At 41.3% G+C, this 19,091-nt stretch overlaps 1 protein-coding gene across 1 annotated transcript; it reads right to left on the reverse strand.

The window, feature by feature from the left end:
• Positions 1–3,983: 3,983 nt before the first annotated feature.
• On the reverse strand, positions 3,984–17,014 carry tonsl (tonsoku-like, DNA repair protein). Its single transcript, XM_056392747.1, has 28 exons — positions 16,726–17,014; positions 16,533–16,628; positions 15,545–15,687; positions 15,167–15,350; positions 14,913–15,042; positions 14,603–14,774; positions 14,384–14,498; positions 14,121–14,272; positions 13,795–13,947; positions 12,689–12,814; positions 12,237–12,435; positions 12,081–12,136; positions 11,864–11,953; positions 11,450–11,522; positions 11,173–11,336; positions 10,263–10,386; positions 9,921–10,162; positions 9,288–9,774; positions 8,969–9,174; positions 8,215–8,321; positions 7,839–7,995; positions 7,654–7,732; positions 7,260–7,564; positions 5,578–5,749; positions 5,157–5,332; positions 4,955–5,028; positions 4,699–4,832; positions 3,984–4,482 (listed from the first exon to the last, which is right to left on the reverse strand). The coding sequence occupies exons 1-28, from the start codon at positions 16,748–16,750 to the stop codon at positions 4,283–4,285; spliced, it is 4,341 nt and encodes a 1,446-aa protein (XP_056248722.1). The 5' UTR covers positions 16,751–17,014; the 3' UTR covers positions 3,984–4,282.
• Positions 17,015–19,091: the final 2,077 nt, after the last annotated feature.

Raw genomic sequence — 19,091 nt, forward strand, 5'->3', positions numbered from 1 at the left:
ACTTTCTATGCATTCATTTTTGTCTTAGTATAAGTAAGTATAAAGCTGCCAGAAACCCAAAATACAAGAAAAATAACATGACGTCTATAATGATGTATAAATCTGGATAAACCATATTACACCTGAGGTATTTCTACCTACCCACTGTGACTAGTTGCAGGTGAGACTGATGCCTGTGATTAATACTGACTCATGTCAAGTAGAATAACATGCACATACAAATAAACTGCAAAAACTGAGTAGCTCATTGATTCGATTTGTAATAAACGGATGTTGTTTTTGCAGAGCTGTGAGTGATATTAAGATAGCGAAGAAAACCAAAATAACAGCACTCCAACACACCACTACCGCTCATATCAGTACCTGACTGGATAAGATGGCAATCTAAATAAGTGGGAGATGTCAAGGAGGTTTTGTGTGAATCTGGTGCTGTGAGTGGCAGCAAGGTTGTGCTTTGAAACTTCCGTTTCCCCTCACCTCTGTCATGAATAAAAGGAGGGTCATCAGCAGACATACTCACACACACAGACCAGAGATCACTGCTTCATCTTAGCAATGGAAACATCTTCAGTCCTCCTTGTGTGCATCCTGGTGACATGTTCAGGTGTCTTACTGTGTTTTCTTTAACATGTTTTCCCTTGTAGAACATGTGTCAATGTGTCTTTGCTGTGTAAAGTGTACTTTAACATTTTTTTTTGTTCCTTCACAGTCTGGACAGTCTGTGGAAGAAGCTTTGTGGTTAACATTGATGATCAGGTGGAGCAGTTGGAGGTGGAAGGCTCTGTGGAGGCCGGCCAGGTAATATGCTTTACACAATTTAGGTTGCACTTAGATAATCTGTGTTCATCTTAAAATGTCAGATGACAAAACGTTCAACAAAGTGTCACATTTCTATTTGCTGTTTCTCTGTAGACTAAGTAGCCCTGACTTTGGGCCAGAGAGCAATTTAAATTCTAATGTAAAGAAGCAGAATATCAAAACTAAAATCTTGATTAACACATTATTATTTATTTTAGGGTCAGTAATTTGGGTCAGTAAGATTTTGAGCTTGTAAAGTGACATTCACAAATAGTTCCACCATTTCTAATGATAACAAAAATTATATAGACACTTAACATAAACATTTTTCCTATCACATAAGGCTAAGAATTAAAATCATCCCTCACTTTCACTTGCAGGTTCCAGGTATGTGCCGGGTATGCGAGTCGGCTTTGAACAAAGTGAAGAAAGACATTGGACCAAACACCACCTCAGAGGTAAAGTGTTTAAAAGCCTGGACAGTTTTGATCTAGAGCATCTTGAAAGAAGCAATAATGCAATTTCTGCTGTTACAGAACGTGAAATTGAAGTTGTTTAAGGCCTGCAATGAAATTTCCACCTTAAAAGCTATGTGCCACAACTTTGTGCAAAAACACCTCGGAGAATTGATTAAGGAGCTCAGAACCAGTGATGATGTGAGGACGATCTGTGTGAAAACCAAAGCCTGCAAGTGAGTAACCATCAAGCCTTACAGAGTAAACTACCCAATAAGTAATATAAGCTCCACCTAGACTAACTACAACAATAAAATACCAATTAAATTTTAATACTACATGTAATATACATGTATAATCCAATGGCATATTAGTGTAACACTGACAGGGGACATTCTGCTTTTACTTTCAGTGCATTTTTTCAGTAATACAAAAGTCCTTTCACTTATGTATACTTTTTACTGTAGGACTTTTACTTATAATGGAGTATTTTATTGCTACTTAATTACAAATGATGTTGTTACTTCTTCCACCACAGATAATGATTTTGCTCTCTCTCTGTGCTTCTTATGTGCTCTCTTTAGGCCAAAGGAGCTGTCTCCCCTGATCTTTTATCCAGGAGACGAAGAATCAGACTGAAATGTAACATAAAAAAATCTGTAATATAACAGAATCTTAACTGTTTATTTTACAGATTTTTCCTGTATTTTTAAAATACAGGTAAAAGAAGTATATGTTCTGTAATTTTACTGAGATTTGTTAATTTACAAACATCTTGTGTAATTACAAAAGTTTCCACAACAAAAATGTTGAATAAATGTGTTTTTGTCAATTTATAACATGTATGAGCACTGGTAAACTGTCAAAATACAGTTTTCATCTTTGAAAATTGCCATAATTACTGTAATTTCACAGATGTTTTTTGTCCCTGATGTTATACGTATGAATAAAAATCAAACTCTGCATTTAATTCATAAGAATAAACATTAACCTTGTGTGCTTTGTGGTAGTGAGTGACTGGCCACACACTCAGTGATTAGAAGCACTTGATCAAAAAAATCAATAAAAGCTTTCTTTTAATTGTAGCATTTACTTTGTGTTGTACTTTGTCTTATACCATCATTTACTTTTAAATGCGCATAATTTTAATAAATGTTTGCATTTTAAATTTTATGAATATTCTTTGTGGGACTGTGTCAGCCAGCACTGGCTTTGGGATCTGGGACACCTGCTGTACATACTAGGTCTAATAGATTCATTGAGACTGAAACTGACCTGCCAGAGGGACAATAACACGTACAAGGTCTGAAGTAATCAAAGAAAGAACAATTAACTTAAAGTTAAGGCAAAAAGATTAGTCTGGGTGAAAAAAGGTGGTCTCTGTGATGTCTCGAACGTGCTGATCAAATGTAACACCAAGATCCTTGGTGGTCAGATTTGAACAAAACACACAGTTGTCAAGAGTTACTGTTAACTGACCACTGGGCCGCAGTGAGAGTCCTTATGTAGCCGTGGTTTTGTGTTGGCATATCAGTTCAAAATATAATTTATCGGTCTCCTTTATGACTAATAATCTGTGTCGGCCCTGAAAAAAACAGTTGATCCCTACTAGCTGTTCATTTCTCAGTTCAATTGAAATCTCAATCAGTTGTTAGGATGCAAGGATACAGCCACTCACTCCCTTTGTGGTTGAATCAATTACTTTAATCACGCACTGTGTTAGTGATACCACTGATTACCTTTCCAATTCGATAGTAGAACACAGGTTGGTATCACCGATACCAATGCCATACCAACAGGAGGGATTAAGAATACAGAGGCTCCTGGGAACTAAATCTTACAAGCTTTGAGATGCTGAGGCGGCTCCTCTAGACGAAGCTGTGCCTTCTGCTGATACTGGTGGTGCCACGGCTGATAACAACAGAGCTTGGATGGGCAGTAACAAGTAGCTAAGTGTCCTAAGAATCAGCACTCGTACGTATGTAGTCATATTTCCTCGTCTATGGTTAATGAACCAATAGTGTAGTAACACATCCCTCTCCAACCCCTTCTCCATCTTATGAGGTTATTTGACCAATTATGGAGTGCAAGCGATCTATAGTTATTTTTTCTAAATGTATAAAACCTATCCCCAGAGGTTCTCGTTTTAGAATTGAGGTGATATCATGCACAGGAGCCTGTATTGATGAATCCTCCTCTCTCCTTGATCAAGCATCAATAAACATCCTCAGCATAAGACATCCTGGACTCCAGTGCTCGTTCTTCAACACAGATGATAAGAATTTCCTTAACACTCTTGACAACCCTGCGCAACTGAGATAAAACAGATACAAGGTTTGTGGAGTAGAGTGAACCCTTTCTTATCACATCTCATTTGTCTAACACAACATTTTACCCACAGCTATCACAATGTTCAATCAAGAACTGCGGCAAGCACAAATTGACGTGCTCAGCAGTAATGTGTGATAGCAAGATCAGTGTGAAAACCAGACACTTTTTCACACATTAGAAATGGAGCATTCGTTGCCTCGTTGGCTCACCTGGTAGAGCCCACATGGACTTAGTCCTAACTGCAGCTGCCATGGGTTTCAATCCTACCCATGGCCCTTTGCTGCATGTCATCACCTCAGTCTCTCCCCATGACTTTCCTGTCTATCTCAATGTACTATCAAAAATAAAGGCAAAAATATAACTTAAAAAAAAAAGAAGAAAGAAACGGACCACTGAAAGCAAAAGCATCATGAGTCACTTTAATTGTTTTTCTTTTTTTGAACAAATCATACAATAATTAAGCTGTGGAAATACATGAAGCTATTCACAGTGTCCATGGATTGGTGTGTAACTGCTTATTTTCTTAGTGCAGTCCTTTTGAATGTTTAAGTGTGGAAGCCTCAAGCTGTCACTGATGACTGAACACAATCAGAGAACAAAATACAATAATAATACAAGTTGGCTTTTAATTTCACATGGTTAAAAATTCAGTGTCTGAGATAAAGATCCGTCACAAAGCACATTTCATTTTTACCTCCTTATGAGGAGGCTGCAGCGGAGAGCAGGCACTTGGTGTTTCGGTCAATGAAGTGTCCACGTGACCGAGCATTGTCCCAGCTCTGCTTTAAAACCTGCCTGTCCAGCTTGTTGAGTCCCTGAGAGCAAAGACGGAGATCGTTGACCAGCTCTGTCAGACCATCCAGACCTGCACTGTCCCAGGGGCCCGACACCTGACAACCTGATGGAGAAGCAACAACCGTTGGGAAACAACGTTCTTTCCTTCACAAAAAAGATTTAGTATCCAAACCTGGCCTCTGCATATTTTCGCCCAACCTTATATTAGATATTCTATAACAATCCCCCATTAAAGGCACCCGGTTTTGAGTTATGGGGCAGATAGGACAGACAGGAAGGTTTCAAATCAAGTAGACACATACACACATACAGTGCATACCTTGAAGGTTTAGAAGGGTCAAAGGTCGAGAGGCCTCTCTGAGAGAGTTCAGGATGCTGTGAAGTCCTGCTGAGGTGACAGATGGGTTTCCTGACAAGTTTAAACTCACCAGAGATGGACATGAAGGCAGGAACCTGGAAGGGAATTAGAAAAAAACACTCAGAGCCAGGAAGCAGAAAAAGATCAAACCAAACAAATCATAATGGGGATCATAATTATGAGCCATGCAAGTTGGAAAATGCTCCAACACACGCACCTGGCCAAGGTGGCTACACTGCTGTCCGTCAACCCGTTTGCTGCCAGACTCAGGTGGGTCAGAGAACAGTCCTCCTATGATAGAAGATAAACGCCTTCATTTGTTTTTCCTGTACAGCAGCTATAGTTCCACATAAACCCTTCAATCAATCAATGCACTATAGACATTTGTATATTTCACTACATGATTCATGTGTGTGTACCTGTGACACAGCTTTGGTGAGGAGTTCCAGTGCCGGGAAATCAGCAGGACCCTTGCTGACGGCCGACAGGTCCAGGTGTGTGAGGGAGTGGAGAGGCAGAGTCTTCAACACCAGCTCAAAGCCAGTGGAGCCCAGTGCATTGTGGGATAGACACACTGATTTCAGGTGGCCAGTGCCTTCAAGATCAAAAGGATTGTAATTTACTAATTTTAACACCACTCCAAAAACATATAAGCATAAATAAATGTAATTGAATCTTAAAAATATTTGGCTTGTTAGCTTTATCGATAACAGAGGGATTAGATGTTGGCTGGTTAGACACTTACTGCAAACTCCAAAGTTCGAAATCAAAGCTAACACAACTTTATGCATCCCATTATACAACACACTCCATCCATCCCCCCGCATTTCGGGCCGTTACCTGTCAGAGCGCTAGCTAGCAGCAGTCGATGCTGCTGTAGGAATCGAGCCGTGAGGCCACAGGCCTGCAGCGACAGCTTGGCTAACAGAGGGCAGCAGGACAGCAGACAGGACAGGGACTCTGACACTCCGTCACCCAGCGGGTTCATACTGATGTCAAGCTCCTCCAGGCACTACAAGAGGGAAAACGACACAAAATAATTTATATTAAATGTGCTTCATTGCCAAATGTGCATGGTGTTTGAGATGACTGTTTGACACTGAGGTTTCTGACACCTCTACAGATAACACAGGGCCCCTCCCTGTGTGACCAATGAGATTTCAGTAAATAATACCACTAACTGAGGTGCAAGTGAAACTGTGTCACATTTACACTGCGTTCGAGGTTAACTGAAAAAACTATGATGGTAGAAAAGTTTCATTAAAAAAAAAAAAAAAAAAAACTGTGGGAATCCCTGAGAAGCAAATGAACGATGTTCCCACAGCCGTATGAGTAATGACAAATCTAATGATTTGTAACACTGCCACACTCATCAACGAAATAAAACACAACAAAAAACATTTTCTTACCCACCTGTTTTCCATCCGTCTCACAGATGGTTTTAGTTGTATCTGTTCAGTACAGTTTTATCTTTTATCTTTTGAGATATGCATTTCCTATTGCAGATGACGCACAACAAAATAAAAAGTGACTCAAATTTTGTTTGTGGCACATTGAAAATACGCATTTCTGAAAACTTTTGGTTCATTTGGGTTCTGTTAAGTTGCTGTTAAGTTTAGTTAATTTGATTTTTCATTGCTTTGAGATTCACAAAGGAAACGCCTTTCTCCTGCTTTGTTTTCCTGGTGGCGGCAGAAGTGTCAGAGGCCAAATCGCTGCACATAAACCAGAAACCAGCAGCATGACAAAGAGTGAAAACATTGTCATTTAGGGTTTATCTACCCTTTAAAGATACTATTATATAAATGTACATGCAGGGGAAACTACTTATAGTGATCACAGTTACAGTGATCAACTGCTTATATGGATCAAAAAGGGACAGAATCATTCATATACAAATGCTGTTTAAATCATTTGCTTATAGTAATCAAGTAGTCTGCTCACAGTGCTCACTTTGTGTCTATCAAACATGACATTGAAATTATTTATTTTTTTATAAACAGGCTATTTTCTAACTTATTTGTACGAGGTTTTTGCTCTGCCACAGTGTGTAACGACTGTCCATGTCTGCTCCCCCGACTGTGTGTGAGCGTGAACGTGTGTGTGCATGCGTACGTGCGCCTGCTTTGCGCCTTGTGAGATCTTCCCCTCCACACATGTTTCATTGAGTCATTTTGCCCTCATGCTCCTGCTCTGTGCGCATAGTGGGACTTTTGCAGTGGGTAGGTATCGCCCCCACTCTCTCGCAGCAGGAGGTACGTTAAATGAGTCGAGTGTATTTCACACCCTGACCATTCACACTAGGCTCGGAGCAGGAGAGGGCCACGTTTACGTTATTTTATCCATCTTATTTGACCTTTAAATCAGTAAATAGCCAAGCTATCAGTTTCATTACTTCAGAATCATGTAATAAATATACAAATGTTGTGACGACTATTAAGAGTATCGGACGTGGGAACAAATTTTTAACACTGATGACAGCAGGTGAAATAAAAACAGACTCGCCAAGCTGAGGTCTTTACCGGAAACGGCTGGCTCTGTCCCGTTAAAGCATTTGCTGCCTTCTCCAGTCCTTCCCCTGTAATGTGATTGGCAGAAATGTCCAGCAGCCGAAGCCGAGGCATGGTGATGGTTGTGGCCACCAGCTCAGGGAGAAGGTTGTCGTGGAGACGGTTGCCGGAAATACGCAGCTCAGTGAGGCTGGCCTGAAGTTTTAAGGCACGGAGCAGAGGGTTGAGGGAAGCGGGGGCCAAACTGAGGCCACACACCGACACAGACGAGCTCCCATCTTGCACCTCACACAGCCTGGTGACACGCTTGTTCTCATCTGCAGGGAGACAAAGAGACAGCTCGCTTCATAAAGTATTATTGAAATGCGTTTGTCTGTGTGCGAGTGCATTTGTGTGTGCTGCTCACCCACTGCCAGGCTGTGACAGGCCTTTTTGTAACGCTCAGGGAGAGGAGGGAGATCCCAGGAGCACACTTCAGCCAAAACCTGCAACATAGCACGATTACAATTCTGTCCTCAAAGGAACCTGAAAAACAGCCTTTATGCAACACACTTTTTCTTCATGTCTCTCTCTCACTCAAACTGCACTTACTTCTTCATTAGTGTGCAGGACAGCCAGCAGAAGGTCCTGTGGGGAGAGGAGAGCACCTTCTTTCTGCAGCGAGAGACGAGGCAGGAGGCCACATTTCTGGTAGTAACGCTGAGCGGCCTGCTCACACAGCCACGATACAGTGCAGGAGTCTGCCTCACTACATCACAGTGGAGTGGATATGGGTGTTAAAGACATGCAAAAACACCTGTATAAAACCAAAGTTAAATTTTAAATCCCAAAATAAAATTTTAAAAAATCTAAATTCTGCTGCTATCGCAGTCTCTTAAAAGTACAAATGTCATAATTTGACAGAATATTTTTGAGGGAAATAACAAATAATGACGTGTAGTTATTCTTTGAACAAATAAAAATCAACCTTTGTGGAACTGGGATGAGGAAAACATCTTCCTGAACTCTGACCCTCATTCTGATTGGTGGTGGTAGTGATGTGGGCATGGGAGCAGCCAATGTGTGAGCTGGAGGCTGAAATTTACAAATTGAAAAACAAACAAACAACATATGAGCAAAACAAGCTGGCTTCTTTCAAGTCTGGAAATATGGAAAAGATATGATGACTGTATCACAAAATTAAGTACACATACTTATGTACTTTTAGAAACTACTATTGTGAATTAAATAACCTTCAACGGTCAATGTTGCCCACACCTAAAACTGGAGCTTCCAAAAAGGCCATAAAGTTGAATTAACACCTGTTTGAAACAGCTTCAATACAAAGTGAACATTATAACCTTCATGAAGGTTGGATTTACAGCAGGGCTTTTGTATTATACTGCAATAGTTTTGGTTATTTATAATTAATCAACAAAGTGTGAAGTGTTACACTTGTGAACTTACAGTGTGATTTCTAAAAACACACAAAGTCCATTGGTTCCCTGATGAAGTCATATTCAAGCAACAGCGGTATCTTAAAATCTTACAGCCGCATTTATCACTATCTAACTGAAGAATGATGTTACAGTTATGGCCCCTGTCATACTGAAACATTGATAACCATCTCGCTGGGGTCAACGCTGTCCTGAATAAGTAATATGAAAACTCTGTTTCTTGTTTTGACTTGGACTTCTTGGGACATGTTTTTCTAATACTCATCAGACTAATTGGAAGGATACCTGCACGCGTATTTGTGGAGGTCGTGGAGGCGTCTCAGGTGTCATGTCGTCATCATCTGTAACGGTGGGGCTGTTCGGCCTGTTCACCTCTCGCCTGCCCAACCTCACCATGCCGGGCATCTGAGTCATTTTGACCTGGTGAGGCCTCAGAGAGCCATTCTTTTTCAGAGAGAGCATCCTGCTGGAGGAGGAGGGAACTGCAGAACCTGAAAGAAAAAGAAGAAGAAGAAGAAGAAGAAGAAGAGCATAATGAAGGTAAAAGAAGCACCGAAAACGTGGAGCAAAATTAAAATGAAACAAAAACTGAAGATGTCGTTACCTCTGCAGCTCGTGTCAGTGTTTAAGTGCCTGTTTTGACTCCTGGTGGCTGAAAACGAGGCCGAATCCTCTCCCGTCATCCCGTCCTGCTCTACTCGAAGCCTCCTCTTCTTCTTCGGCTGGATTTCCCCCAAATCATCCTCCAGCCAGTCATCAGCCAGATACTCCTCCTCAGGAACCAGAGCTGATTTATTGCTGGATGATACAGCGGGTGTGCTGGAGAACTGGGGTTGCGACGGACCCTGGAGAAGATTTTTGGCGCTGCCCAACCCTCGAATGGCACTGTGGTACTCCTCTCGTGCAAAGACAAACGGCGCGGGGGTCTCCCTGATACTTTCTCGCCCCGAGGTAGGGATCGAGCTGGTTTCTTTGTTTGGTGGAACTTCCTTTTGACTCGGGGCTGCTGGGAAACTGTGTCTCGGGCGGACGGGACGGAGAGGACTGATGGGGCAGTCAGAGTCACTGTCATCCGAGCAGCTGCTGTTATTCTAAGGGATACATATACATAAAAATCATGTACTGCAAGAATAGATCTAAAGAATCCAGATTGTATAATCTCAGTAAATCCAAAGCAGGTGCAGGAAGACGTTGTGTAGTATTTTAACCCGCAAAGAAAGCATTCATCAGACATTACCCCATACAGGACAGCAGCCTCTGTTCCTCTGGCTCTGTGCCGCTGTGTCGAACCATTGGTCTGCCACCGTTTGGGGTTGGCAGGTGCTGCCTTCACCTCAGAGTTCCTGTTGTTTCGAGGCCAGTCTTGGCTGGCGGAACCGCCCCCTCCAGAGGGCGACAGCGGCTCCGAGTTCTCGGCATCAAACAGCTGGCTGTCCTGCAGGGCATCGAAAGGCTTGGCTGGGGCCGGAGCAGCGGGCACTGTGGTAGACAGAGATAAGTGGGGGGAAAAACAAGTGCTTGAAAGGATATTTAAAGAGCAAACTGAGGCTAACATGGCAAGAGCACGTGAAAGGCTCACCTCCCCCTGCTAGTGCTTTCTTCAGCAGTCTCTCTGTAATGATACACTCCTGTTTGGTGTCCCGGTCCAGCTCTCTGCTGTACGTCCTCTGCCACTGACGTAGAGTGTCCGCGGCCGTGTCACCCTGACGGAGGAGAGTGAAAACATGAAATAGAAAACACACATAAGTGCAAAGTGGGAGGTGATTTTATTCTCTGGGGAGGTGGGGTGTTTTCTATCTTACCAGCACTGGTCACTAATAAAAACAGGCCCAATTTCTGGTAAACTTCCTGGTCTGAGTTAAGAAAAAATTAGGAAGAATGTAAAGCAACATGTAGAACTACTGCATCCAGTTTCTGGAGATATTATGCATCAAAAATGTTGGCGAGGATGTGATGAAAACCAAGCTTCACCTGTCTGTTTTGTTGGTTAAAAGACATTTTGGGGGGAAAAAAAAACATTACTGTATGAATTTTGCCTGATGAAGGTCTGAGGGTCTTAATAAAGTGAGTTCAGGTGATGAAAAGTCTGTGGTATTTTTTTTAATTTTTCTTTTCAAGTCAGGAGTTTTTGATCCTACGCACCTGTCACTAAGACTTTATGGTGTGCAAGAACTTTTTTTTTTAAATTACGTCCTTGGAAAAATCATTACAGAAACTGCTACTTGGCAGAATACCAACAGAAATTTTGTGTAAGGATGATATGCAGTATATTTATGCACAATTTGAAATGTCCATGCATCCACAATAGGGAAGACATAATATTGAATAACTAGATAAAAACCATGGGGCAGATTACATTTAAATTAAGATGGAACTTAGAATTACAAGTGAATGGTTTTCCTGCAACAACATTATATATTAAAGAATCTTTTGAAATTTACCAGCTGCTACAAATCCATCCTCCCCCTGTAACACACACACACACACACCTTGGAGTTGCGTAGCGTGACAGAAGCCCCTCTTTCCATGAGGAGCCTTGCAACCTTTAAATTGCCACAAGCGAGGGCATCATGAAGAGGAGTCACTTTTTCACATAAGGGGCCGCCGGGGTCATTGATGTTAGCGCCGCGCTCCAGCAGCACAGCGACAACGTCTGCATGAGAAAAAGAAAGAACGACAAGAGGATGGAAGAGAGTGTTTATTTCTTTATAACCATAAAAACAACTTTTAAACAAGGTTCAATACAGGTAATCCTAAATTGGTTACCATAGTGACCATGGTTGCAGGCCTCATGCAGGGGAGTCCAACCACAGTAGTCTCTGGGGTTCACAGGGTGACCCTGACATACAGACAGGAGCAGGAAAACAATTATCAAACAATCCGTATTGTTACAGTTTCTGTACGTAGACTTTGTTTTTTATTCTTTTATCCTTATAAATTATTCAAAGCTGAGCAGAGACGTCTCTGAGGTGAAGTTTGTTTTCTTTGTATAGTAAATATTTAACAAGCTCAGACGAGAAGCTCAAGTTGAAGAAATTTGTTACTGTTTACTGAGGATTTTACTCTAATCTGTCTGACTTTCATTTTGTTTTGCTCTCCATTTTGCATTTTTTGGTAACATTTCTGATGAAAAAAAGGGTTATTTTAAAAACAAAAATGATAAATCTTGTTTTTCCTCACCTGTTCTACCAGATACTGGACCTGCTTCAGGTTTCCATCTATACATGCTCTGTGCAGAGACGTCTCACCCTTCTCATTCCTCTTGTTCCACTAAAGTGAGGAGACAGATAAAGGAGCAGCACGAGACATAAGAAGGTCGGAGGGTAAGGATGTAAGATGTGGAGTTTAAAAGGTGAGGTGATTGCTTGTGCAAAGTAACAACTGATAAATGACTCACCCTTCCCGCCTTCCTCCTTCCTGACACCATCTTGTCATAACCCTCCAAATCATCATCTAGAGACCATATGAAGAGTGCAACATTAGATAACTAATTTAATCCAAAAATGTCACAGGTCAACTCAAAGAGTTGGATAGTGGACAGCAAGTAGCCCACCTGAATCTGAGAGGACGACGTCACTGTCATCCAGAGGTTCGCTGTTGTCCATCTCCTCCTCTTCATCCTCCTCGCCATCACTCCCATCTGGACTCCAGCCCTCTGCAGCACACAGCTCCCGCAGCATCGCCTCAGTGTCCTCAGCATCTGGTGAGCCGCTCCGTCTCTGGGAAGCCAACCAGAGCCTCAACACACGTTTCTGTGGGAAGAGAAAGAAAGGAAAATCTCCAAAATTCAAAAAGTCTCCCTCCAAGTTTATTCATTCTAAGTCTTCAAATTTATAGTATGCCTATACGGGTTTAGCTAAATAAGAAAAGTGCTAGGAATATTACTCAGTCAGCCTGTTAATTTAATTTGACAATTTTATTTTTTTTATTTTTTTTTAGATCTTAACCAATAACCAATTAATTTCCAATTTTTTTCATAACTTCCAGCTGCTGATTCCACCTCACCTGTAGTCTGGCCTGCCCAGACGTCTGGGCGCAGCGTAAAGCCGTAGTGTAGCTGCTATCTATATCCTGGGAGACACAGCTGCTCTCCTCCTGAGCTGCTGCGATGTTCAGCCAAGTGCTGCATTCCTGATAGAGACAGATTCAGGTGACAAGTTAGATTCACAAGTACTGACACCGACTGCCTGAATGAATAATTTATCAATTACAGTATTTTCTATTATTGTCATATATTGTGATTTGTTTTCTAAATTAAAACTACAAGCCAAATAATCATGGACTTGATAAACTGCTGATTTTCCATGTAAAAAAGAATATATATTTTATTGAAATTTATTGCGATATTTGAAGAATGCCCTCTAGTTGTTTTAAAGCCAAAATATATGGATGTAGCAAAACCTATAAATGAGGAAAAGCATAAAAAAAGACGCTCAAAAAAATACACACACTAATTGACACTCTACTAAAAAATGTAAGCACAATAAATTGATTCCAACTTAGATTTTTCAGTGTACTGAAGCAGTTGTGTTTTTGTGTTAGTATAATTATGGTGTTAAATTAGGTCTGTTGTTAGTAGTACTAATGCTGGTAGAGATCATTGCACAACACCCAATACCCATTTAACATGACACTGCAGACATTTAAAAACAGAGTAATGTTGGGTGAAGGTGGAAGCTGAATGATACGCACAAAAAAAAAAAAAAAATCATATTGTGAAAGACATATGAGTGATGATCATAGTGGGAATGGTAATTTTTGCATTTCACTGTCACTGCAAAAAAAAAAAATATATATATATGTATATATATATATATATATATATATATATATATATATATATATATATATATATATAAGAATGATAATGTGATTTTTGGTGGAGCTTGTACCAAACAACAAATCACATTCTCCACACGGACGGGAACATCCCTTCCGTGTGGAGAATGTGATTTGTAAGCCAGGGCCTCTCTGTAACACCACGCTTCACTTACGGTATGTTGTGACACAAATTGCAGCTCCTGCGATTTGGATATTGCACGTGGCCATATTGCGATTTCAATAATATTTAAATTACAGCCCTAATGAAGATGCGGGCTGGTCGCGTATACCTCTGAGGAGCTGCCCTGTCGTAAAGCCAGCTCCTGTCTGTAGTGCTCCACTGCCTTGCTGTGCTGCCTCAGATCTGTGTACGTCGCAGCGAGGGACACATGAATGACAGCCAGCTCCCGGGCAGCCTTCCCCAGTGCCTCAGCGCCCTTAAGCTGCACCAGAGTGACAACACGGGTTTATATAATTCAATGCTCTGACAATCTACTATACAGTTGCTAAAAGAGGGACATATGAGAGAAGTTAAAATGCAGTGGATATCGGGTGCTAAAAGTTAAAACAGCTGAGATATGAGCATTGTCCATGTAGATCTTTTAATGTTTCTCACTTGAGCTTGATAGGCATCCAGAGCTTTGCTGTAGCAGCCGATTTTACAGTAGAGGTCCCCCAGCTGCTCTGCGAGCTCCACGGCCTGATGGGAACCGAGTCTTTTGCCTTGATCCTCCCCCAGCTCTTCCTCTAATTTACAGCCCCGGTCAGCTATGGAAGCGGAAAAACAAACCCTGCCATTAACTCAAGCATCTTGAAAAGAAAAAAAATATTAAAACGTTAATTCCACAGGGTTGGGTGAATCGAAACTCGTTCTGTCACCATATTTGAAAGCTTTCTTCACTGCCTGCCTGTCCAGGGGCTGCTGGGAACCCAGCACGAGAGCTTTCTTCAGAGATCGTCTAGCTGCTACAAAATCACCAAGAGAAAGCTGCACCTGTAGATAAACATCATGAGAACACAGACACACACACTCACTCACTCGTCAGAAATTGTAGAATCACCGTGACAGAAAAATGGGAGGGTTGGGTGAGTTCGTACCTTGCCGATGCAGTGAAAGCACTCGCTCTCGCTGAACTTGTCTTTAATCTTCCTGGCACACTCTTTAGCTTGTTCCAGGCAGCGCACAGCATTAGACTGGTGGCCGTTACGAAAGTAGATGTTGCCCAGGTTAAAGTTTGCACGGTAGAGATCCTCCAGCAGCTGGCTCTTCCTTTACAGTAGGAAGGAAATGGAGGAAGACAGAACGATTAACAGCAAGAAAATGGAAGGCTCCTGACGTTTTGCCGTCTTCCTACCTGAGATTTTACACTAAGACATAGTAGTATAGTACAGTTTAGGATTTTCATACTCAGCGATAAAGACACTTCGGCGAATGAACTCGCTGCAGCGTTTGGGCTCCCCCAGATGATCGCAGACTAGACCAAGGTTGAGGAACAGGCGAGCCTTCATCTCACTAATCTCTCGCCCTGGCACTGTCCCTAGAGTTAAGGAAAATTAAGAAAAAACAAAAGGTTAAGACGAACAAATAATAAAAAACTGCTTAACTATATTCTCTACAAATTCCAGAGGATACACACGAGTCTGTAAACAAACAGAACACACCTTCTAGACGATCATCCACAATGGCCAGGCTCTTCCTGAAGGCATCCTCCGCTTGCTCTAAACTCTTCCTTGACTGGTCCGATTCATAACGGAAGAGGTAGGTTCGACCAATAGTAGCCAGCGCCCTTTGTTCCTCCGCGTGATCTCGAACAGAGCGAGCCAAGTCCAGGTGATACTGTTGGTGCTGGAGAAGACAAATATATACAAGCCCTTATGTGCTTCGGAAAATATTGCTTGTGGGACTACAATGTTGTTGTTGTCCCGAAAATCTGCATCACTATAGTACTGCGGTAAAGTACAGCTTTGAAGAATCTGGTTTAGTGGCCACACAAGTACTTTTTCCAGGCATTATAAAGCCAAACAATCTACCGTACTCACTTTCAAAGCCGCCACAATGTTTCCCATCTCTGCAAAGCACTCTCCTATCTTACGATTGGCCACAGCTCGTCCAATCACGTCATTCAGCACCTCAGAGAGCGCCAACTCCTGCTGGTGCTCCCTAATAGCAGCCTCATAGTTACCTGAGATACAGGAGGATCAGACAGAACAAACTGACTAAACAAGCAGTCAAAAATAGAGGAAATATAGAAGTCCATATTACACTGTACTTAAAAAGTGAGAGGGAAATAAAGCATAAAAAGTAGCAACAGGACTGGGGTTACACAACAAACGTTACGAATTCACATCAAGTCCAAAATGGAAAGTAGAGAAGGAAACAGGAAAGAATATGAATATGAAACTCCACTTTACATTAATGTAAAACATTAGACATGTTATTGTGATGAATGCCAAGAGACAGAAGGAGGATGTCGATCTAACATGTAGAAAATATACCACCGAGACAGAGGACATGATTGCAGACTTGTAGAGATTAGTATTATTAAAGACTGGTGTAAAAAATATGATAGAGTGAGGAGGTAGTGGGGAAGGTGGACAACTGGAGTGAATAAACAAACAACTGTAGTAACTCTACCCTGAGCTAAATCCATAAACAGACAGAAAAACAACATCAATGATGCCACCTTCCATTGACCTCACAAAAGAGGAGGAAGTACCAGACCATGTCCAGTTCATGCAGAGATGATGTATGGAGTCACTGATTCAAAACAATTAAAAACTCACAATACATACATGTGCCAAACAAAATGATGTTAATATATAACACACAAGCCAGCTCTCCATGTAAGAAATCATGTCTAGTTGCGTCACCTTCATCTAGTGTTATAACAAATGTCCTACTTACACAAATGTCTATAACTTGCACATTTCTCTGGTCAATAAACGTAACATTGTAAACAGCCACAAGATGTTATTAATGGAACTGGCACAATCAACCCTGATCCTAGATATCATATAAACAACTTACCATTTCTGGACAGCAGCTCTCCTAGCTGGTTGCAGATGCTTGCCTCCTCTCGTAAGTTGCTACTGTTCTGGGCTTTGCTCTTTGCTTTCTGCAGCTCTGCAGAGTGACCACACATGAAACATTTCACTGACAACAGTCAAGTAAAACGCGTGTCCACTTCCACACACGAGTGACTATTAAAAACAATGCTTACGTTTAATCTCCCGTGAAGAACTCATCTTGATTCCCCTCTGGAGCCTGAGCTGGATGTAAACGACAAGGCAGCGCGCTTCGGTTTAGCTAGCGCTACTAAATGAGAACCAACGGAGAAGCTATGAAGTCACGCAGTTAACCGCGTTTTCACTTCATATCTTTTTTTTTTAGCGATACGCGTCTTTTCTTGTCCATTAATGTTCTCGATGTCATTTAATGCACTCGATCGTGTTCAATGTCTCATGAAAACAGCGATAAACATTGGACGTATCGCGGCTTCAGCTACCAGCCTTTACAAAGCCCCGCCATTACTGGGAGCCAATGGCTTCACTGCATTGAATTACGGTTAAGTTTTGCCCTGAGTACAGTTCTCAGGCTCAAACGCCACTTTAATAATAACTGGGAATAAAAAGTAATGTGTCTAATCCTGTCCCCAGCCCCGGCCATCTGCTATAAAATAGCACTTAAACACAACGCTTCTGATGTGTTGACATCTCTGTGTGCGTTATTCAGCCTAAGAACAGCGTGCGCCTGTCCGCCTGACAGACCTGATTCCGGGGAAAAAATCTTCCATATTGAAACGGCGGCGGTTCATTGGCTAACGACAACTCGTGGCAGCTGCCGTAGTTCCCCATAGAAACACAGTGGAGGGATCATCAGTTGCATCGACACGGAAGACACCGTAGCTGTTCTGTTATAGTCTGACACCTAGCGATTGTTTATGCACTCAAATCTGCTTCAGCACATGAGTATGAAAGCAAGTCAACGCCTTGTGACTGAAACAACACACAGAAGTTACAGACAGTCTCTAGTCCACAGGGACGCCTTGCACTGACTGTGAGCCAAGCAGGTCAATCAGGTAACAAGGTATATGCTTCCAGGTATCACATCTAAATCCTGTGACACATCGATTCAGTGTTGAGGCAACCCCAACTTTTGTTGTACCAAGAGAAATAATGATTTATATTTTTTATAGTCATTATAAAAAATACCGGAAGTTGGGAGCCCATTCCTGCCAGAGAAATAAAAAGAAAATTAATTGATGGAAAATAAATCTCACAAGTAGGAAGTCAAAATGGTATTGTAGTATCTAGAAACCGAGAAATGTATGTCATGGCCAATATTATTGGCCGATTTAAGGTTATCAGAGAGTTTGTGTGTGCCGGAGAATATGATATCAGCTAATGATATGAAGAAATAGTAGTACATCAAGTCAAATGTTCTGGTTTTCTCTGCCTACTAGTGGTGACTGCATGCTTTTTCCACTCATTGTAAAGCTTTGATGCCGCATCATAGCAGGGTCACTGTGACTTCACCTGTCTTCGAGACTTACTGCATGTCCTCCATCCCAAATAGTCCAGTACAGGTATGTTTTTCCTCTTTTTTAAAGTTTAGTGTGGATTTACCCTTTAGAAATCCAGTATCAACCAGGCTATAATAACCTTGATTTAGTAAATCATAATTATGATCATACAATATAGTGAGTAAGAGTAAGTTAGATTGTAAGTCAGAATTGTGTTGTTTGTCATAAAGGACATCCTCCGAAGAAGTTTTATTTCGATTCCTCAACTACCTGTTTTTTTTAATTGCCCAGAATTAGCAGGCATTAGATTTAAAAAAAAAAAAAAAAAAAAAAAAAAAACATGCTTGGACTCGCCCCTGAGAAATAATATTTTTACTGTAATCCCCAAAACTAAAATTCACTGGGCAGGTGGATGTTTTTTTTTCATTTTTATTTTACAAATTTTCAAACTGTTTTGTGTCAACAATTTCAAATTCAACCCATGATGTCTCTAATGTGAATCTTAAATTAAATTTGAACACCACTAGACTAAAGTAAGCTCACCGTAACTCAGGCGCAATAACTCAAATGTGTGTAGAAATCTCTTAATCATAAAAACTATGAGGACATTCAGCCGATTGTTTGTTGCCTGTGTTGGTTTGTACAGTTGGTGGCTGTTACATTTGCTTGGTCAGCAGGATGACTGTAAAGAAGGGTCCACAAATCTCAAATAGAAAACAATACCTATCATTACTTACACCCGTTTGCAGATTGACGTCCATGGAGCTAACCCACATTCATGATCTTATAATCCAACTGTTCAGCTCGCTATAATAAAAAAAAAAGGGGATTGACACGTGAGTTGGATGATGGTGATGTCAGTGCTGAGACGTTTGTTTGTCTTTTGATTGGCTTATTCAGGTGGACAGCACGCATTGACAGACAAATAGTGATGCAGTCTGTAGTGTTGTTGAATTGAAAAACACATCTATTATTTGTCCTCCTTGAGATCACACTGGTGTTTGATGCTTTCTGTTGGAACCCAATGCATGTGTTATTTTATTTTTTTTATCAATCATCTGACA

Source organism: Seriola aureovittata, chromosome 13 (assembly GCF_021018895.1).
Source record: "Seriola aureovittata isolate HTS-2021-v1 ecotype China chromosome 13, ASM2101889v1, whole genome shotgun sequence".
NCBI classification, from domain to species: Eukaryota; Metazoa; Chordata; class Actinopteri; order Carangiformes; family Carangidae; genus Seriola; species Seriola aureovittata.

What these genes read in the sequence shown, in the direction of transcription:
- tonsl (XM_056392747.1), bottom strand. Translation starts at nt 16,750, where the DNA reads ATGAGTTCTTCACGGGAGATTAAAC. An exon ending in CTGTCACAGCCTGGCAGTGG is followed by an intron (nt 7,565 to 7,653) that starts GTGAGCAGCACA and finishes GTCTCCCTGCAG; the next exon opens with ATGAGAACAAGCGTGTCACC. An exon ending in AGTGTAGCCACCTTGGCCAG is followed by an intron (nt 4,833 to 4,954) that starts GTGCGTGTGTTG and finishes ATTCCCTTCCAG; the next exon opens with GTTCCTGCCTTCATGTCCAT.